Source organism: Tupaia chinensis, unplaced genomic scaffold (genome assembly GCF_000334495.1).
Source record: "Tupaia chinensis unplaced genomic scaffold, TupChi_1.0 Scaffold142211_1, whole genome shotgun sequence".
Taxonomy (NCBI): Eukaryota; Metazoa; Chordata; class Mammalia; order Scandentia; family Tupaiidae; genus Tupaia; species Tupaia belangeri.
The window spans coordinates 81,011-94,578 of NW_006202061.1; the positions used below are offsets into that span (position 1 = coordinate 81,011).

Sequence of the window (13,568 nt, forward strand, 5' to 3'; positions counted from 1 at the left end):
CCCCTGGGGGGTGATTTCTCGCTTTCTGTCTCTATGTCTCTCTCTGTCTGTCTGGCGAGCGCACGTGCCCTACAGTGAAAATCTCTCCAAAAAAAAAAAAAAAGTATATATATATTCCCATTCTGAGGGCTGTCAATTCACACTAATTACTGTGTCTTTTGTCATGCAGAAACTTCTTAGTCTGATGTAGTCCCATTTGTCTATTTTGGGGATCATTGACTGTGCTTTGGGGGTCTTATTTAAGAAACCTTTCCCTAACCCAATGCCTTCCAAAGTTTCCCCAGTGTTTTCCAGGAGCAGTTTTATAGTTTAAGGTCTTAGATTTAGATCCTTGATCCACTTTGACTTGATTTTTGTCAAAGGTGAGAGGTAGGGGTTCAGATTCATCTTTCTACAGGTGGAAATCCAGTTTTTCCAGCACCATTTGATGAATAGGTCTTCCTTTTCCCACTGGATTGACTGGTTTCCCTAGTCAAAGATCAGTTGACTATGTTTGGGAATTTATTTCTGGGGACTCTATTAGGTTCCATTGGTCCACATGTCTGTTTCTGTGTCAGTACCATGCTGTTTTGATTACCACAGCTTTGTAGTATATTTTTGGGTCAGGGAGTGAGATGCTGCCCACTCCACTCTTCTTGTGTAGAATTGCTTTTTTTAATTATTAATAATACTGAGCTTGTATTCAGTGAAAATCCAGCCTAATACTAGATTCGGCACAAAGTCCAAATATTGTTGATGACTTAAAATATTATATATATACGCACACACACACACACCCACACACACACACACACATATATTTATTATTCATTATATATGTATATATGAGATAAATCTGAATCCTGCATCTCTTATCATACTTAGTAATGAAAAAAATTACCATCCAGCAGTTAGCGTAATGGATATGAGAACTGTTTTGTTTTTAAGAGATTTTTGCTACAGAACACAAGTGCTCACTAGAGAAACAGAGAGACAAAAAGCAAGAAATATTTCCCAGGGAGATGCCTGTGCTGCAATTCCTTCTCTTCCATTCTCCTTTCTGAATTTTGAACACACACACACATGTTCATTTGAAGCCAATAGGTGCGAGACTCAAATCATGATTGGCCATGTCAGAGTCCAGCACCTTAACCACTACACCACCTGTTGGCCCCATGATATAAGCAACTTTTAAAATCTACCTCGTAGACTGAAGGCAAACTAGAGCATATAGCTTTTTTTTTGAGAGAGAGGTTTTCGCTGTAGGGCGCGTGCGCTCGCCAGACAGACAGAGAGAGACATAGAGATAAAAAAGCGAGAAATCCCCCCCCAGAGGGGATGGTCATGCCGCAATCCCTTCTCCTCCATTCTCCTCTCAGGATCTTGGGCATGCATGCATACACGCCCAGCATGAGTTTTAAGCCACCGGGTCCGGGACACGAACCGCCGTCGACTACGTGGGAGTCCAGCGGCATAGCCATTATGCTAACTGCTGGTTCCCAAGCATATAGCTTTAATGACAAAATTTGAATGTGTTCTTGGGAAGTCTCTATTGCAACAGGAAAGACCCCTTCAATATCATAGAAACTAACCTACATTAAGATATCTAAAGCAAAAACAATTGCTAATGCAGCAGAAAAGATCTAGGATACCTTAAGAGAAAGTGCATTTCTTCCATATAGTTGACAGTTTACTATGGCCAAGTTGGTCATGGCAGCTAATGTTTCATATCGTGTTGCCGCAATTGTTTTAAAACCCTCACCACGTAAAACATTTTCATCTGATTCTTTACTTCTCGTTTTAGCATAACCTAAATAACCAAACAAAAAAGTCATGAGTACATAACAAAACTAATGTTATTACTTAGTGAAAGTAAAAAGGCATTTATGTTATAAGATTGAGTTAATCATAAGGAGTTAGTGGTATGCATTCTCTGAAAGGGATTTCCATAATCTTCATCCACCCAATCTCATTTGGATCTGTTTGCCAAACTGTGTGTTGTGCTGTTTTGTTTTTAAATACTAGATAGCACAATTTTCTTTCAACAATAACAAAAAAAAAACCATGTGTGTGAAGATTTCTACCTGAATAACGTAGATTCATCACTCAGTCACTTAGTACTATATGTACAAATATGTTTAAAGATTATGAATTGTTAAAACAAATTCTTGGTTCACAAGATTTATAAAGGACGTCATATATATATATATATATAATACATATATATATATGGCATTATATATATATATATATGTATCATATATATATCAGATCCCAAAGAGCAGTCACTTTTCTTGTAACATTATCTTGATGCATGATTCAAATGTTCTATGTCATTTAACCCTTCCCTCAGTTTGTAGATCCCACACAGGAAAACAAAACAAAACAAGTCAGAAGTTTGCTAAGCAGAGACAATTTAAATTTAAAATTTACTTGTCTATAACTTGTGTGGGTTTTATCTTTTATCAAAAATGACCTATTGGGACCAGCAGTTAGCGTAATGGCTATGTCACTGGACTCCCAGGTAGTCGAACACAATTTGAGTCCCAGACCCAGTGACTTAAACTCATGCCGGGCGCACGTGCGTGCGTGCCCAAGATCCCGAGAGGAGAATGGAGAAGGGATTGCGGTGTGGCCATCCTCCCTGGGGGGTAATTTCTTGCTTTCAGTCTCTCTGTCTCTCTCTGTCTTTCTGGCGAGCGCACGCACCCTATAGCAAAAACTTCTCTTAAAAAAAAAAAAAGGCCTACTTTGGTTTATACTGAAGTGCAACAGAAAAATATATTTTACATATCCAGCTGTTATTTCTGCACTACTTGTAGAAACATATTTTACAGTTTCAGTGATTCTTTTTTTAATGCAAAAGAGCGTGTGAATGCATGACATAGAGAGACAGAAATAAAGCTCCTACCAATGGGACCTGGCAATGCCACCATCCTTTTTTCCTCCAATTCTCCATCCTGTTATGATCCTGAGTATATGCATACACATAAAGATGGTGCGGCTGGGATTTGCACCCCAGTTGGCTATGTGGAATCTGGCTTACTCTGTGCAGCACTTAACCACTGTGCCACAGGGTTAGCCCAATCTCAGTAATTCTTAAGCCATCACTTCAGTGATAGAAAATTATATCTCCCAAACAAAGAAAACAATATTCTCCTTTTTATGTCTAAAGTAGTTTCTCTGTGCCCATTTCAGATCAATAGATGTGAAAGTTAACTATAGAATAAAGAAAAATTGCTTGTCTTGGGAAAGGGAATGAAGAAAGAAAGAAAGGAGATGAATTAGCACATAAGTCTATTGCCTTATAATGGTGGCTGCTCACCCACCCTTGAAGACTATGCCTAAGCAACTGGTTTTGAGCAGAAAAGAGGTGAGGAGGTGGTTGCAGAATCTCTGATAGATCTCTGAAGGATATAAACTTACATAAGGTTACTTAACTTTCCAGGAAGAGAACCCAGACTGTAAAAAATAAGTAAAACAGAAATAGTAGCATGACTCTTTAGGCTTGTAAAACAGAGGAGACTCAGAAGTTAATTTATATAACAGACAGTTATACAGAATTACTGGGATGAATAAGGCTCAAAAAACCCTATGGCCAGATGGTTTTCCTGTGTATAGTCTCATATTAAATATAACTATTTAATTATTAACTGCTATATTGACTCTACTCTTCTAGAATTTTGACTTTTTTATTTTTATTTTTTTACCAGAGGGCACACATGCTTACCAGTGAGAGAGACAGAGACAGAGACAGGTGTGATCACGCTGCACTTCTTTTTCTTCTATGTCTCCATTCCATCAGGATTTGGGGCATGTATGCAAACATACCCAAGGTGTTTTTCAAGGTGGGAGGGAACTTAAACCATAGCTCGTCATGTGGGATTAGGTGCCCAATGCATAGTACTTAATAATCACATAATGGGACCAGCCTTGATTTTTTAGAGATATTTTTGCTATAGGGCACGTGTACTCACAGGAGACAGAGACAGAGAGACAGAGAAAAAGTGAGAAATCACCCCTCCCCCCCAGGGGGGATGACCATGCTGCAATCCCTTCTTCTCCATCCTCCTTTTGGATTTTGTGCAGACATACACATGCGCCTGGCACTAGTTTCAAGCTGCCGGGTCCAAGACTTGAACTGTGATTGGCCATGTGAGAGCTCAGTGCCTTAACCACTATGCCACCTGCTGGCTCTGCCTTGATTCATTTTTAAAAACAAATCAGTTCTCTGGTGAAATCCTTCATTTTTTTCTTTATTTTCTTAAATATGGTAACTATAGTTATTTTTAAGTCCCTGTTTGAAACTCTAGTATCTGAATCAACGATGATATTGTCTCCAGTGTCTGTTTCTTTCTAAGAATTTTTAGACCTTTTATCCCTTTTTAGGGTGTTTTCTTATTTTAAAATTTAATTCTGAATTTCATATATGAGTAATTTAATAAACTAAATAATCCTATCTCTCTCTAACAAGTGTTAGGTTTTCTTTGATTAGGCAGAAACTATCATTTGATTTATTAAGGATTAATTTTAAGATTTCTTAGGACTAGTCTGTTTTAGTTTTGTCCTTTTCCCTAGAAAATCATCCTTATGCCTAAGACATGGATCCTGTGCCTTCAACTGAAATTTACGAAGACCTCTACATTAACAGAGCTTAAACTCCATTCTCTGTATCTTACAGACTGCAAAATGTATGCTCAGTTCCTTAGCTTCTCAACTGATGTTTTCTGCAGTGTTTCTCAAAGTCTTGTCCTACACATGTACAGCTTAGAAATCAACCAATACACTTAAGGAGTTTATATGCAGATTTTCAGATTCATTATCTCTCAATTCTGTTCCTTCCAAGATGTTGCCCCTCAAATTCCTACTATGCTGATAGCTCTGAAATCCTACTGATATCTCCTCTAACCACTAAAACTGCCACTTTCTGCTTCTGCCCTGTTGTCTCACATCACACATGCTCCCTGGAAAAAGTCAAGGAAAAGGTAGAGCTTATGTGTGAGCTTCACTTTTCTTTTCCCAAATATTATAGCCATTCAAATCATGCCAGCTTTGGCTACTCTCCATTTTCTTTGATAGCTACTTTAGTCATTCTGAACAGCATTAATAGCTGAGTTTGTTAAACTAGTTCAATACCACCTACTCAATAACAGAATAAAAAATCATCAGGTTATTCTGAAATCTATGTCTGGTAATTCAAATACCTAGTGCTCTTTTGGGTATGTTACTACTCTTTACTGTTTCTGCTAGTTTTCATTCATTACTTCCTTCTTTTTCTGTGCCTGGTAATTGTGAAGTGCTCATCACATACTATATTTGTGAGATTGTTTGTAAAATTATGTGAAGTTAAAATGTTATAATCTTTAAAAATATTTTTTATTTATTTTTGCTAGGGAAATAAGATTTAAAACTTTAGCATACTACCTAGCATATGGCAAGTAGATGTTGCAGATCTGTTCACCCCACCCAAATTAAGAATACATCAGCTTTCATAGTCCCAACATCAGTACAAAACTTGGTTCACGGTCAATACTTCAAAAATTACTGCTGAGGAACTGAAAATGGGGTGAAATATATGTGTGAATTATATACACATACACAAACACACAAGATCACAAATACTTTTATAAAAATGTAATCTTACATACAGTCTCTAAAAGAATTATATAAACCTAGCATTTACCTTCAGGTATTCTTGGAAAGACTTGTTTTGGAAAAAATTCTCCATTTTCACTTTCTACGAGATTTGCTACGAGATATTCTATTAAAAAAAAAAAGTAGAACTTTTGGATACTTATAAAAATTCATTTAGGGTGTTATTATTTCATTATGATTGCTCATCATTTAATAAATTAGGATTATATATAGAAATATATTCATGAACGTATCCAATCAGTATTGGATTGGATTCTATTGAGTTCTCTTAGATCACTTTCTGGACAATTGTTCATTTTCAATATTGCTTTTTTTTTTAACATTTTCTTTTCTTTGTATCATTAAAGGGAGTATGCACCCATCAGAGAAAGAAAGCACTGCCTAATGGAGCTTGGTCATGCCATAATCCTTTTACTTCCATTTCGCCATTCTGTCATGATTTGAGGCACGTATGCATGCATACGCACCCAGTGTGGTTTTTTTTTCAAACTGCCAGCGCCAGGATTTGAACTGGAATCAGCCATGTGGGATCTGGTTCCCTATACACAGCATTTAATCACTGTGACACATGGCCAGTCCCTCACTGCTCCTTTATATTATCTTTTCTAATCCTTTGAATCACCTTGCTGGTCTCATCACTACCACCTGGATGAAGTACCCAGTTGGCTTTGGAAAATCTGCAGTCAGGATTTCTGTTACTGCTCTCTGGCCCAGTTATTAAATGCACAGGCAAAAGATGATTTCATCTTCTCACCCTGGGAGGTGAGGCACCATTTGCTTGCTTCTCTCCCCTTTGCTCTATTTGCCCTCGTTACTATAGACCATGTTTGGATTGTATTTACCTATTGCAGACTGTCTTCGAGGTTTTCTTGGTACAGCTGCTACTGTTGGTATAGCTATGTGACCTGGAAATTCACTAATATTTAGTACCACAGTAGTAGTGTGTAGCAAATGTTCAGGCCCTGGTTTTTCTGGTTTATCAGATACACTACCACGTACAGAACTTGGCACTATTGCACGTAAATCACTCAAAGGGTTCTGAGCATAGCGTGCACTCGTTGATAAAGGTTGGTGAACTTTTTTTTCTTTCTTAGTGGTAGGTAAGGGTTTGCGGAACTCTGAAGAAAGAATTAAGACGTCTTCTAGCTTTTTATCAGTAAATGTATTTTTAGTTTGGTTTGGCTCTTTTTTAGATTTTTTTTCCAGTTGGTTTGCTCCTTTCCCAAAAATTCGTGAAGAAGCTGAAGTACAAGTTGGAAAAAATATGGAACCAGCAGCAGTATCTGGTATGTACCAATAGACTTTTTTAGATTTTCTGGATTTTAAAAAAGAAGTCACGCTTTCTTGTAGATGACGATCAAAAAGAAAATTTCGGAAATCAACAGATGTTTGTGATAGATTTCTTGGAACAACAGGAAAACTAATTTTATCTGTTTTATCTAGGGTGAACTCTACATGCGATGACTCTGTTTCATCAGTCTTGGCTAAAACAGAAAGAAAGAAAAAAGGCGCAATTAGATTAGATTAGATTTAAAGATGTCAGAGACAAAATTATTATTTTTTGGAGAGATTTTTGGTACAGGGTACGTGCACTCAACAGAGAGACACAGAGAGAAAAAGTGAGAAAACACTTCCAGGGGGATGGCCATACTGCAATTCCTTCTCTTCCATTCTCCTCTTTGGATTTTAGGTACACGTGCACAGGTGCCTGGCTTGAGCTTCCAGCCTCTGAGTCTGGAATTAAAACCACCACGGTCACGTGGGAGTTCAGTACCTTAATCACTCTGCCACCTGTTGGCCGGACAGAAACTATTAATGCCTTAATATTCAGAACCTTACTTCACCCACTCACCTCTCTCACTGTCTAAAACGTGTTTCTTATTCAGTTACAAAGACTTCTGCTGAACTGACTAGAATAAAACTTGAGCGAACTGGAGAATTAAAAAGGCTAAGTTATAATAGTTCTAGAAAATATAGAAAGATACTCCTGGAAGAACAGAATTGTTGTGGAGAAAAGTGGGAAATACAGAGAGATTTTTTGAGTAATTGCTGCTAAAACTCTGGCAATAAGGATGGATAAAGTAATTTTGATGAAGTCTTACTACTTATCGTGTATCGTTAGCTCTCATTTAAAATTTAAGAAAATATTTACCTTTTTAATGCCGGATGTCAGACCATTGTGTCTTTTTTTTTTTTGGAGAGATTTTCACTGTAGGGCGCGTGCGCTCACCAGACAGACAGAGAGAGACATAGAGACAGAAAGCGAGAAATCACCCCCCAGGGGGGATGGTCACGCCGCAATCCCTTCTCCTCCATTCTCCTCTCGGGATCTTGGGCACGCACGCACACGCGCCCGGCGTGAGTTTTAAGCCACCAGGTCCGGGACACGAACTGCGGTCGACTACTTGGGAGTCCAGCAACATAGCCATTACGCTAACTGCTGGTTCCCAGACCATTGTGTCTTTTGAACATGATAACCTTCTGAAAAATGACTGCAAGGTGTCATAAGTTTGTTTAGGTTACAACAATAAGCATTCTTGTCTCCTTTAGGTCCAGAAAATGCACTTAGCCTGAATTCTTGGGCACTTCACTACATAAAATATGCTTCATCTTTTCTGCACAACAGAGTATCATAAGACATTTTTCTATTAGCTTAGCTGAGTACAAAAAATGATGTGGGCCTCTACATTCTAATAAGGAAATAATATGTCCTTCAAGGCACAGCTTGCAAAGAGATGGCATACATGTATACACACACACACATACACACCCTTCAGCTCTTAACCCTTGTCACATTTTCTCTGTATAAGAGATAATAGAGATTGACACATTTCTTCATGATTTTTTTCTCTTTTCTTTAGTACATTAAATGTCTATTTTTTTTTCACTACTCTACCATCAAAAACTTCACAGGGTCTCTATAATTAAACATATTTCAGGGCCAGCATATGGCATAATGGTTACATCTCCAGGTTCCCATGTAGTAGACAGCAGTTCAAGTCCTGGACACAGTGACATAGAACTCATAGCAGGCATGTGTACATGTGTGCCCCAAATCCTGAGAAGAGAATGGAGGAGAAGGGATTGTGGCATGGTCATCCCCATTGGGGGGTGCTTTTTCACTTTCTATCTCTCTATCTCTCTGTCTCTCTGGCGAGTACACACGCCCTATAGCCAAAAAAACAAACAAACAACAACAAAAAAAAACTCTCTAAAAAAATAATTAAACATATTTCATTCCAGGTTTACTAATTCCTGAAGTCAGTTCAAGCCTCACTCTGTCTCTAGTATTTTCCCACATAACTACTATTGTGTGAACTGTTAATTGGACATAAATTCTATGCTGCTTTGCTCTGTTACTTAAGAATCTAATTTTACATCTAGCTCATCTTTAGAACTTAATCAAAAGGTCTTGAGAGGTCCTGAAAGGTAAGGACCAGGTTGTTCATATCATTAGATTCCCTTATGGCATGTTACATATGCAAATTAAATGTATTTATTTCAGAGTTTTATTTCAGCATTTAAAATATTCATTTTTAAAAAACATCACAAGACTTTATTTATTTGAAGGCTTTTACCATAGGGCTCCTGTACTCACTAGAGAGAGTCAGAGAGAGACAGAAAGAAGGAAATTTAGAAATCGACCCCCAGGCTGGGACCAGCAGATGACATAATGGTTATATCACTGGACTCCCACATAGTTGACCATCATTTGGGTCCCAGACCTGGCGGCTTAAAACTCATGCTGTGGACATGTGCATGGGTGCCCAAAATCCCAAGAGGAGAATGGAGAAGGGACTGTAGCGTGTCCATACCCCCTGTAGGAGTTATTTCTCACTTTCTGTCTCTCTGTATCCCCAGTGAGCACATATGCACTGTAGCAAAAATACCTCTTTAAAAAAAAAAAGAAAGAAATCAACCCCCCCCCGGGGGGGTATGGCTACACTGTATTTCCTTCTCCTCCATTGTCCTCTAAGAATTTTGAGCACATTTGCACATATGCCTGGCGTAATTTTCAAGTCACCAGGTCCGAGACTTGAACTGTGGTAGACCATGTGGAAATCCAGCACCTTAACCACTATGTCACCTGCTGACCCCTAAATATCTATTTTTACTAACTGTGCTAAAGTCATTTTAAGTGTTTTATTGTTCATATAACAGATATTTTGAATACCTACTATGTAGAAAGCATTTTGCCAAGACCCTTTGGATATATAGGACTAATAATAAGGTTGTAGAATCTCCCAGATGCCAGAGGCAAGACAGTACTCCTCAACAAAAGTTATCCAGTCTTGGCACCAGCAGATGGCGTAACAATTCTATGTCACTAGAGTCTACCATAGTCAACCAAAATTCAAGTCCCAGACCCAGCAACTTAGAATTCATGCCAGGCACAGGCGCGTGCATGCCCAGAATCCCAAGAGGACAACGCAGGAGAAGGGACTGCAGCTTGGCCATCACTCCCTCAGGATGACTTCTCACTTTCTATCTCTCTGTCTCTCTGGCAAGCACATGCACCCTATAGCAAAAATCTCTCCAAAACAAAGAAAAAATCTTATCCAGCCCCAAAATGTCAGTAGTGCCAAGGTTGAGAGAGCTCTATCTTAGGGGATAAACATCAACCAAAAGGTGAATGGAAAAACTATAACAAAAAACTACTGTATGCAGTGAACCTATATAACCGCATTATTTCAAAATAGACTATAAATGTAGAACATTATAGAAAAGTAGAAATGATATAACAAAAAGTGGGGAGGGAAAGTGGGAGAGGAAACTGAAGACAGTGCAGTTATGTTGATTTGCACACATTTACTAGTCATTGATTGAAAGATAATGACATTATAGAGCAAAGAACAGGAGACCAGCAGTTGGCGTAATGGCTATGTCGCTGGAATCCCATGTAGTCGACCACGGTTTGAGTCCTGGACCCAGTGGCTTAAACTCACGCCAGGTGCGTGCCCAAGATCCCACGAGGAGAATGGAGAAGGGATTGAGGCATGCCCATCTCCCCGGGAGGGTGGGGGGGATGATTTCTCGCTTTCTGTCTTTGTCTTTCTGGGGAGCGCATGTGCCCTATAGCAAAAACCTCTCTTGGGACCAGCAGTTAGCATAATGGCTATGTCGCTGGACTTCCATGTAGTTGACCGTGGTTCACGTCCCGGACCCGGTGGCTTAAAACTCACGCTGGGCGTGTGTGCAAGCGTGCCCAAGATCCCAAGAGGAGAATGAAAGAGAAGGGATTGCTGCATGGCCATCCTCCCTGGGGGGGTGATTTCTGGCTTTCTGTCTCTCTCTCTGTCTGGTGAGCACATGTGCCCTATAGCAAAAATCTCTCCAAAAGAAAAAAAAAAAAAAAAACCTCTCCAAAAATAAAAGGTCAAGGTACAGTCTAGTATTAATGTTGATCCTAAATCAATTAATACAGTCAATTAAAATCAGATGGTAGAGGAGATGAAGAAGGGGCAGAAAAGGAAATATACTGATTTTATTATTGGAAAGCGTTGATGGATACTATACACAGAAATAAAAGAATAAGGGTATTATGAAAGCATAGTTACAAATGTGGCTCATCTTCATTTCATAGCACTGTAACAAGAAAATTCTACATACACACTGATTACTATCTCTATCCTACCATAAGGGAACTAAAGAAGGGGACTGACAGGCCTTGTTTTTGCTGACTATTGTATCTCCAATTCCTCGCATTGTGCTCAATAAGTACAGTTGTTCCTCATTATTTTCAGTAGTTCTGCTCTGTAATATCTCAACAAACACTGAACTATCTAATACTGAATGAAGACTCCAATGGGCACTACAGAATTATTGAATCTCTGGTCTGAACATTTTTGTCAACCAATTAATACATAATCTTGATTTATATGTGTTTCTATTTAAAGAAACTGTATTAAACATAAGGGGACTTCAAAAAAAGTCCTGGGAAAATGAAATTGAAGCATGAGTTTATTTTGACACAAATTTTGAAATCTTTGCAGAATTTTTTCATAATACATAGTTTCTGTGAACTGTTCGAAGTTCCCATGTATATTTTCGTGGTTTGATAACTCTGAACTCACAACCAGCAGCACTGTCCTCGTGCCTGAAGGAAGCTAAGTCTAACACTTGTATTCTTCTCTGTGAAGCATATCATAGCCGTACGGTGCATCTTGCGCTAGACAGCTCTTCACCTATGCCTAGAGCCCATTTTATCAACTAAAAGTACACTACTTTGACCGACATGGCACTAACTGGACTGGGAAAGGAGCATTTGTTTACAGCATGAGGATGAAACAAGAAGGCAGAAGATCTCCGCTAGAAACATGTGTGCTCGATGACTCAACTCTTTTACTGCTCTGCACATACCCACGAATGACTGAAAAAGTGCACACTGTACTGATTTGGGGGTTACAAATACATTTTCTCAACCAGGTAAATTCCTACCTGCTGAATCCACTCATAAGGACCAACAACTGTACTTGTAGAACTGAAATGGCCGTTATCATCTTACAACAAACACTTGTAAGTTATGCTTAGTAGGAAGTGTCTGTATTGTGATTCCGAGCTGTGCAAGACAAGGAATTTCTATGAAAAAATACTTAAATGTTAACACATATATCTGATTAATACACATACCTGAAAGGATTTTCTTCTTATGTAAAGACAGCTTAAATTTTGGAGGTAAGGGTCTTCGAAAAAGTTGTGCTTGCTTTGGCATTTTAATGAATGATAAGCACTGATTTTCATAGCTATTGATTAAATGATAATTAAAGAGTTTTTCAATACACTTGAATTGTTGTTGAAAAATAATGAATTGGGATCTAGATTTCAGCTTAATGAAAATTATTCTATCCTCTACTGAATCTAAGCAGAATTCCTTGAAAAGAAAAGAAAGGTAAGTAAATATTTCTTTAAAATGTCTAGAAAGAATCCAGGTAAAGTTTAGGTTATAAATAATATACAATTTTAAAATACATACATGATTACTATTAGGATCACCTTAAAATTTCCCATGTTTCCCATGTACAAAGATTGAACTTTGTACTAACAATGTCGAAGCCATTTCAGCTAGTAAAATTCAACTGTACTGACTTTCAGAAGTGTAAAAATGACATTTTTTCTCTACCTCCAAAAAGTTATCACTATAAATTTAGAAAGAGGTTTTTGTAATATATATAATCCTTGTTATAACGCCTCTGAAGACTCACAACATCTAAACATTCAAAAATAAGTTGTTTTCTTTCTATAATAATGACTTCTAAAATTTCAAGGGTATAGCTGGATCATAACTACGTCATTTAAAAATAGGACGGGCTTCAATATAACAAGATTTCACAGGATCGTAGGGAATCCCAATTAGTACTGTTTAGACATGATGTGAGAAGGTGCACCCCAAAAATGTACACTTGGTTTGCAAAAAGTGCCTGGCACGCCCTATTCCGTTGATTCCGTTGATGGCCTATAACGGTACACGCTGGAGTTGGGCCGTTTACCGTCAAATTCTAACTTTGCACACAGCGCCCAAGGCTTGCTCCCAGGTGTACGGCCCACTCCACAACTTCCTTTCCTCCGTGTCAGAGCAGACGTCTGGAAACGCTGACTCCTACCCTTCAGGACAACCGGCTGCTTCTCAAACTAACTGGCTCTTCGGAGTCTTCCAACAACTCTTCCTCGGATCCGGGCAGCAAGGGAGGACGCTGGCTTTCCTGCAAGATGCTGCTCTTAATGAAGGATCCAGGCCACCCCTTAACCCCAGCAACGTGCACCCAGCGTTGGTAAGGAGACAGACCCTAGCAACCGGAGGCCCCCACGCCGGTCCCGCCCGCGGGACGCGCACGCGCCAAAGGGCGAGGAGACCCAGCGCGCGCCCGCGGAACCCCGCGGAGCCAGCCCCGCCCCAGGGCGCGGCGCGCGCGGCGCCGACTCGCCTTCCTCCACCG

General features: G+C 39.1%; 1 protein-coding gene across 5 annotated transcripts in view; it reads right to left on the reverse strand.

The window, feature by feature from the left end:
• The window catches only part of LRRC63 (leucine rich repeat containing 63), a 55,677-nt gene extending 42,369 nt beyond the window's left edge, over nucleotides 1-13,308 (reverse strand). For 3 of the 5 annotated variants that reach the window (XM_006163445.3, XM_027766303.1, XM_006163442.1), the window contains exons 1-5: nucleotides 12,608-13,115; nucleotides 12,265-12,377; nucleotides 6,477-7,118; nucleotides 5,663-5,740; nucleotides 1,632-1,789 (exon numbers count right to left, since the gene is read on the reverse strand). In XM_006163445.3, the coding sequence (XP_006163507.1) occupies nucleotides 1,632-1,789; nucleotides 5,663-5,740; nucleotides 6,477-7,118; nucleotides 12,265-12,377; nucleotides 12,608-12,651 (1,035 nt within the window). In that variant the 5' untranslated portion in view covers nucleotides 12,652-13,115. The other 2 variants (XM_006163444.3, XM_006163443.3) reach the window with 2 other exon arrangements.
• Nucleotides 13,309-13,568: the final 260 nt, after the last annotated feature.